This window comes from Malurus melanocephalus, unplaced genomic scaffold, assembly GCF_030028575.1.
Source record: "Malurus melanocephalus ecotype Western Australia unplaced genomic scaffold, MMel_1.1 scaffold_12, whole genome shotgun sequence".
NCBI lineage: Eukaryota > Metazoa > Chordata > Aves > Passeriformes > Maluridae > Malurus > Malurus melanocephalus.
The window spans coordinates 3835293-3843487 of NW_026623244.1; the positions used below are offsets into that span (position 1 = coordinate 3835293).

General features: G+C 40.1%; 1 protein-coding gene across 1 annotated transcript in view; it reads left to right on the forward strand.

Moving 5' to 3' along the window:
- The window catches only part of LOC130582304 (adhesion G protein-coupled receptor A3-like), a 243241-nt gene extending 238623 nt beyond the window's left edge, over positions 1-4618 (forward strand). The window contains exon 19 of the mRNA XM_057380921.1: positions 451-4618. Coding sequence (XP_057236904.1) covers positions 451-1672 — 1222 coding nt within the window. The 3' untranslated portion in view covers positions 1673-4618. The remainder of the gene's footprint in view (positions 1-450) is intronic.
- Positions 4619-8195: the final 3577 nt, after the last annotated feature.

The window sequence follows — 8195 nt, forward strand, 5'->3', positions numbered from 1 at the left end:
AAATTCTGTGAGAGCACTCTTCAGGCTTAAGAATTTGTAGCARTGTTCGTTTATACAAACCACTGAAATCTGTGCATTTCTATTGCTCACATAGAGTGTTTAAACKATGCCTCATTTGCTTTTTAATCAAAGTATTAGCACTGACATTTTTAATAGCAGAAAAAAGGGTTGACATAAATGGTTTTATACTTCACTGCAATTSCAGTGTCTAAACTGACCTACATTTCTTGGACATTTTCTATTTTAATATTCTCTAAATGATAGGATATATATAACTCTATTTAAATATTAGAAAGTGATGTCTCAGCTTAATTAATATTAAAGACACACTCCCTCTCTCCACAGTTTGAACTTCTGTGATACTGTTGTGTCCTACAAGACAGTCAGCTGTCCATCACATCTAAAGTGGGCCCTGAAATGTTCCTGACTCTCTCTCTTTGTTGTTTTCAGTTGCTGGATGGCCTGGGAGCCCAGTCTGGGTGCTTTTTACGGGCCGGTGGCGTTCATYGTGCTGGTGACCTGTGTTTACTTTCTGTGCACGTACGTGCAGCTGAAGCGCCATCCCGAGCGCAAGTACGAGCTGAAGGAAAAGACGGACGATCCKCAGAGAGTGCCCAGTACTGATGTGGGCCACGGGCACATTACAGACCCTGTGTCCGTTCCCCAGGCAACCTGCCCCATGATTTCTTCTTCCTTATTGGAAAATGAGCATTCCTTTAAGGCTCAGCTTCGAGCCGCMGCGTTCACTTTGTTCCTGTTTACCGCCACTTGGACCTTCGGAGCGCTTGCAGTATCTCAAGGGCATTTCTTGGATATGATATTTAGCTGTCTTTATGGAGCCTTCTGYGTGACCTTGGGGCTTTTCATCCTGATCCATCACTGTGCAAAGCGAGATGATGTGTGGCACTGCTGGTGGTCCTGCTGCCCGTCCAAGAGGAACACCTATTCCGTGCAGGTGAACGTGCGCCCAAAGGTGAACGTCAACGGTGACACCCAGGTTCACGCCCCGTGTCTGCAGGACTCGCCRTGTCCCAACAAGTCGGCCGTGTTCGGTCACCCAGCGGCGAGCCACTGCAAACTCACCAACCTGCAGGCGGTTCAGAACCACGTGAACTGCCTGTCGCCCGTCACGCCGTGCTGCGCCAAAATGCACTGCGACCAGCTGCTCGATGACGAAGCTCACATCCACGTGCACAACGAGGGAACCTTCAGACCCAACATGCACATTCACAGGTGTCTGAAAAGCAGAACTAAGCCCCGCTACTTCAGCCGGCACAGGTCTGCGGGGGAGAGAGAGTACGCCTATCACATCCCCTCGAGCATCGAGGGCAGCATCCACAGCTCCCACACAGACAGTCCCCACAGCACACACGACAGCCAGTCGGGTCACAGGCAYGCCTGCTGCTCCAAAAGCGATCCCTACCCGACCGTCAACCAGCCCGAAAGCAGCGACGCCAGTACTGTGATATACAGCTGTGGCAAAATGCCCGACAGTGACGCTGTGCACCACCCAGCTCATTTTGAAATGCACCCACGGACACAGTCATTGCCATTCAACACAACCAATCACAAYGGAATTCTCAAGGGAAACATGCACGAAGCCATGATATACAGCTCAGATAGTACAGGAAATATCAAAACTGGCCCTTGGAAAAACGAAACTACTGTGTAGTTCGTGGGCCTTCGTAATGTGTTTTTTGCCCTAAACCATCATTATCTTTGTTTTTACTTCAAAATAAACATGATGATGTGTTTGTGTAGCTCATCAGTAAATTGTACAGCTTTTCATTTTCTTAATAAGTGTCTATAAAAGAGGGATAGTGACAGTTTTAAAGTGAAKTTATTTTTAAAAGTTATGAAATTATTCTGAAAGATAATGAGAAATGAAGTCTAGATAATTAAATAAGAGAGGCAATATCCTTTTGTTATACAGAATTACATTTTTTTAGAAACATCATTTTCATTCATTGTTTTCATTTTTTTTTCCGTAGTAAATTCAGACACTTTTTATAAACATATCAGCATCTTAAACTTTTACTTATTTATTTTTGTAGAAAAATATTATTACTGTGCCATAGATTTTAATCAGAAGTGGCTATAGTAGAAATGATAAACAGGATTTTATAAAATTGCAGCTTTTTAGATCTACAAAAGTGATACTGCCTCTAAAAATCTGTAGCATATGGCCTGTAAAGTCACATAGTGTACAGTCTCTGTTCTGTCTTTTTCTTGTTGGAGAGAAGTGCTAGGTAATGTCTCTGTTTCATCTTTGGTGCTGTATTGGTTGTATTTTGCATGACATTTGTCAGGATATACCATTTGCTGTTTTCTAGTGTTACACGTGTTTAAAAAAAAGAACAAAAAAAAGTGTTGTACAAGGCTGTGAAAAAAAACCTATTGATATTAATCTAGAGCATTATAAATCTACAGGAAAAAGAAATCACTCTGCACTAGTTTAAGTGGCACAATCCTTTGTATAAGGTTATATGATAGCTTTGATAAGGGTCCACTCTAATGTCTTTACGGAGCATGCACTACTCATTGTATGTGGCACTGTGCGGTGTAATAGCAATTGTCTCAACAAATTTTACACTTCTTTGTAAAGTATGCCTTTTAAACAAACCTGTAAGCTGTTCCACRGTAACCTTTCCACATCTGTTAAGGTAGAGCAGTTTTATCATTAACTCTTTGAGGACTACAGTTATTTTCCTAAAGTAGCTTATTCTAGTTCAGAGATACTGTATATATGATATTGTCTATTTAGTTACATGATCAATGTAGTCCAGAGTTGTCAGGAAAGAGGAAGTTCAGTAATTTTCCAAAAACACACCTTCTTAGAATCCATCTATTAATTTCACCACTTGCTTTTTGAAAGCCCATTTCCTCCCCTAGCAAATTTCAGATTGTCTTAATTCTTTCATGCAAATTTGACCTTCAGAGAAGTTTTTTATGTTCATGATTTCTGCTGAATTGTAGGGCATTCCAGGGTCAGTAGCATTCTCTATTAACAAGGCTCTTGGCAAGATTTTTTCATGTTTCCATGAGYATCTGGGCACAAAGCATCAACTCACAGTACAGAATTTCATCAGAATTATCCCTATATGAAATAAAACCGCTTTTTACAAATAGGAAGGGTGCAGAATAATAATAGATTTCAGAAAGTGAATGGGAGCATAGAGCTGTGAGAAAAATGTCTACTGTGGAAAGCGAACAGTGCATCCAAAAATGAGAGAAAAAGCACAATTCTGTATGGCCACACAAGAAAGTTTGCTATGATGCCTTCACACAGACTTATGTAATTGCTGCAGAGAGGAAATAGAAAATTCCATTGAGAGACCATCAKTCTGCGATTCTCTGTGTCTATGTGGCAGAAATCTTCACATACTTCAGCCCCATATTCTTCTGTTATTAGCAGTTTATTAGACTCTACCTTTTTTTTTAATATGTAGGAATAAATTTCCTAATAGTGTACATAAAGATGACAATTATAATTGTTAGAATGTTATAAAAACATGTTAAAAAAGTCAGATGAATGTGTTCTGCAGTGTTGCAGGTGGGAATTAGTACTCAAAGGGTTAATGCTCAGTATCTGAGTGCAAGAAATCTTGTTTTTCTGTATTTTTGTAAATTTGAAATATATATTGTAAAATCCAGCAGTGCAATGTATCCATCTCAGATTGTGTATTTTTAAAAGGTGAGCAAGAAGAATGCACTAGGTGGTTGTCAAGTTTTAAGCCAATATTCAACAGTTTCATGACTGCTTCTTTAGCTAATACAAAAAAAAAAAAAAAACCAAAACACTGAGCTTTATTATGTATATGCTGTATATGCTTGAACTGTCTCTAAACTAAAATACAGTACTTTTCTTTGATTGCATATGGAAATATTTTCTGTTTCATAATTGTTTTAATATTTCTTTTACTCATTCCACATAGACAGTGAKCCCTAAATAAGCATAGACATAATGTGAAATCCACTTCTCTGTGTCTCAGCACTATGTGTATGTATATTCTGTAAAAGTAAAATTGTAGGAGGTCTGTAGACCATTATGCAAAATATCACACACACACAGAGTCAAGATGAAATACTCACTCTGCAAGAATCCACTCAGTAAGCTCCTTTATTCAGCTTGTGTTTTAATCACCTCTGTTACTTTGTCTGAGAGGCCAATTCCATCTTCATCATGGCTTACAAAGAAGTGAATAGGTGCTGCTTTCCACAGAATATCTTACGTGATAAAACTCTCTGGAATTTAAACGTAAAATATTAAAACACCTTTCTTATTGTGTTAAAAATTAATTTAGTGAATATTTCTGGGCTAATTTGGAAGAGATGTGTTATGCAATAATCTGTTTGCATATTATTTTTTCAGAAAATATACAGTATATCTACAGAGTAGGAGACATGATATTAAATAAATATAAAAATGTTTTGTAACATCAAATTTGACCAAAATGCTTTTTATGCTTTTGACTTTTTTTTTTCCTTAAGATAAATGAGATAATTTCAATGCTTTGGAAGTCTGGTTTTGATTTATTGTGGGGTCTTGGTCAATTATAGTCAGTGAACCATTACTACTTTACCTGATTTTCTTCCCTATAAAAATAAAGTCAATGAAATAACCCGAGTATAAGAGATATATTGTCCTGGTAAATTCCTCGTGGGCATACACACATATTTCAAAATCATATTTTAGTTTTGGTGATTCATTGATGATGTAAAAATGATTGAACAGATTTTACTGTTCACTTTCTGTCCAAAATTAAGCAAGAGGACTTTCATCCAAAAAAAAGATAATTTTCTGAGAATGATGCAATCAACAGAAATCTGAGTAGCTGCTACCAGGATAAAAACATGCTTTTGCTGTAGTGTTGTTCTCTGCATACAGAAATTCCAATGGGCTGAATGACCAAATTTGAAGTCACACAGGCTGCTTACAAGAAGAATTCCTACCCAGCCTCACATAATGAATTCGGATGTAAAAGTAAAGCACACGTTTTTGCACATTGTGTCTGGTCACACGTGTTGTTCCCAAGAAGTGTGATGGTTTTATCTGCGCTGATGTGACCGAGCAGTGGCTGTCAGTGGCCATAAACAGCTGTTCTTGGCCACCCCATGGGCACTGTGCCCAGATGTTAACCCACCACGGAGCTTCACTGGGGCTGGAAAGCGTTCATCCTGCCTGAACCAAAGCCAAGTCTGTGCTTAAAGCAAAGTCAAGGCCACCTCTGATGGACCACGCAGGCAATTGGGCAGCTCTGCCTGAGCACCGAGGGTTGAAGGCAGATAAATGGAATGGAATTGGATTTATGCAGTTTTAAGTCCTCCTCCCTCCATCTCTCTACAGTACCTGCCTMGTAAGTCTACTGCCTACAGATATCTACCAAATCCAAACAAATCCAGGCCAAATTAGACAGTTGACCTAAAATTCCTGGTTAGCTGAAACGAGTGAAACAGCATGACCTAGTTAACAATCAGAAAAGCCAAAGCTGGAGAAAAACTCTTTGGATGCTTTGTCACAAAGCTGCTTCATGTTGATTATGTGTGGGGACGTGGGTCTAAGCTTCCTGGATGCCTGAAGCTCTGAAATTGCTCTTGTGCTGACACTGTTAAGGCCTACAGAACTGATTTCATCTCCACAAATTTGGGAGTAGCTTCCACTGTAAATTATACRCCTTTTTCCAATGAAGAGATTATCTGACATTTCACTGTTTGGGAAAAAAAGAAAGTTGTCACCACAACCAGGCTGGTAACCTTTTTATCACGGGATCTTCTTTGGAAACAAGAAAAAGGAGACCACCTGTACTCCCACTGAGTTTTTGTCACCTATGAAAAGAAATGTCAGGCTGATGAAGACATTGGCAGCTCAGCAGCTTGCTTGTCAGAACATAAATTCAAGTTCCTGTAGCAGCATCCTCCAATTCAGAAAGGAGATGTAGAACACAGCTGGATCAATCAGAATTCATTGGCTGAGTTTAAAGGCTGKCTGGCTGACTTCAGTTCAGCAATTTCAGTAGTAACTTAGTGCTCTAGGCAGCTTTTACTTGTTTAGTTAACTCTACACAGAAGGGAGYTTTTGGTTTGGTTGTTTKGTSGTTTTTTGCTGTGCCCACTTGACTATTTTCTAATTAGCAATTGAATTGCYAAGAAGAAAACTTATTCTACAAATGACCTTGACAATAAGCAATGGCTTTTTGTTCCCTGTTAGGAGGTCTTTGGAGGTGCCAATGAATCCCTGTTCCTTTCCCTGACCAGTCTATTTACCTGAGCTTTTTCAGGAGCCAAACAAGCAAGCGTCAGTGAATTCAGGACAGTATTAGAGGGCTCACTTCCATGCAGAGAGGCTTGAAATTTAGTTTGCAAACTCCGGAGCAATTCAACCTCAAACAAATATCCTGCCTTGAAGTTGTGCAGCTGGCCATGCCTCTGAGGTAAGGGGTTCTGCGTAAACATGGTGTCTGCATACCCCATAGGTACTGCTGTCTCTTTACATTTTGATCTGTTTGAATTGTGGAGTGCCTTGCAGTCTGAACAACAAAATGACTGACTKTTCCCATCAGCCCATCACTCTGCTCCAGCTGTTTGCCTTAACCTGCAGCACTGCCAGGCAAGGTTCTCCAGCATGGTCAGTGCTTTCATACATTCCTTTATTTGTTTCCCAGGTACTCAGTAACACCTGAGGAGAGCAGCAGGAGGAACTTATTTTGGGACTAGGGGGAATTTCTGAGAGAAGAAAAAGCAATCAAACACATTATTCATRTTCTTCTCACACTACTTCCTTTTGTTAGCCCATTTGTTACTGAGCTGTAAGCAGTTACAGTCACTTATTCCCTGATTCTTTCCATTGCAAGACCTTGTTTTCCACTAATTAGAACATAGCTGAAAGTTAACCATTCAGCTTGATTTATGCCCTCAGCAATTACTGCCCGCAGATGGATGATTTTACAGAGCTCAGCCAAAGCAGCTGCAATGTTTTCAACAAAGGGGCCTGATGAAAGAATGTTCGTCCACAATAACACCTTTCAGTGATTTTATAATAGTTCAATCTTCAAGGCCCATTATTTGAAAACTTTGAGAAGTATGGCKATTATGAGAAAAGGGCATTTCTTGCTGTTTCTATAAAGTAAGTCGTTCAGAACAGATAATYTAGCCACTAAAAGTATCCCAATATATTACTGTGAAATGTCTCCCATCTTAGGATGTGCATACCCCGGCTGGGACGACTCTGACTGACCTTGTGCTGCTGCTACAAGCCCTAAGGGCTCTAAAGGACCAGCCCAATAAATTATTTACTTCAGCTGCCCTCAGCTAGGATCAGGATTGAAAGCAGGGGGCTTTGGTTTTCAGGCTCTCTGCTAAATGCTCCAGCTTGTTTCCCCTTCAGGRGCACCATGATGGAAAACTGGCTGGTTTGTGTGAGAGAGACAAATGCTGGCCTGGAAGAAATCTGAGAGACACTGAGCTTCCAGCAGTGGATCGAGTTAAATGTAGCAAACTGATCAGGAGRGAGGTTGGTGTGAGTAGGGAGCTGCAACATGACTTGGGGACTAATTAAGGAAAGGAACAAAATTGAAAAGAGGGACGTGGAGGCTGGAAACAAACTGGGCCCAAACTGGTCATGGGGTAGAGCAGGAGGAAGGTGAAACGATTACATCCATGAGTCTTTCCAGGTTGGGTGCTAAAGCCAAGCTTTGTGATTACTCTGCCATCAGGAAACACCTGCACAACTACTATAAAATGGCCATTCGCTCACAATATTGTCCTTACACAAAATGACTGTATTAGTGCTGTCAGCTATTCCAGTAATGTGTCAGAAATCTGGGTATTGAATCACAGRTGCTCAAAGCTGTTGATTAACCAGATATTTCATGTCCCACATGACAGAATATCTGTATTTTTAATGTCTTCTTTTGAAATCCAGGAGCTATCACAAAAAAGACAACTGATTTCAAACAGTGCGAGTGAAGCTGAAAGTCAAACACACCAAAATGAGGAACTGTTAGAATTGAGGCTGTTTTTGGAGCCTTCATTCAAGGCTTCAGTCTGTCTTTTGATGTTGTTTTTCAGTATTTGAGTTCATGCTGCTTTCTAACACTTTGGCTTTGATGCTGCACATTTAGTGTTCCTTAAATGTGTGGTTTTCTGTGCATTTAGAGCTAAGCCAGTCATTTCACTGTAACCTTGCTTTCCTTTTT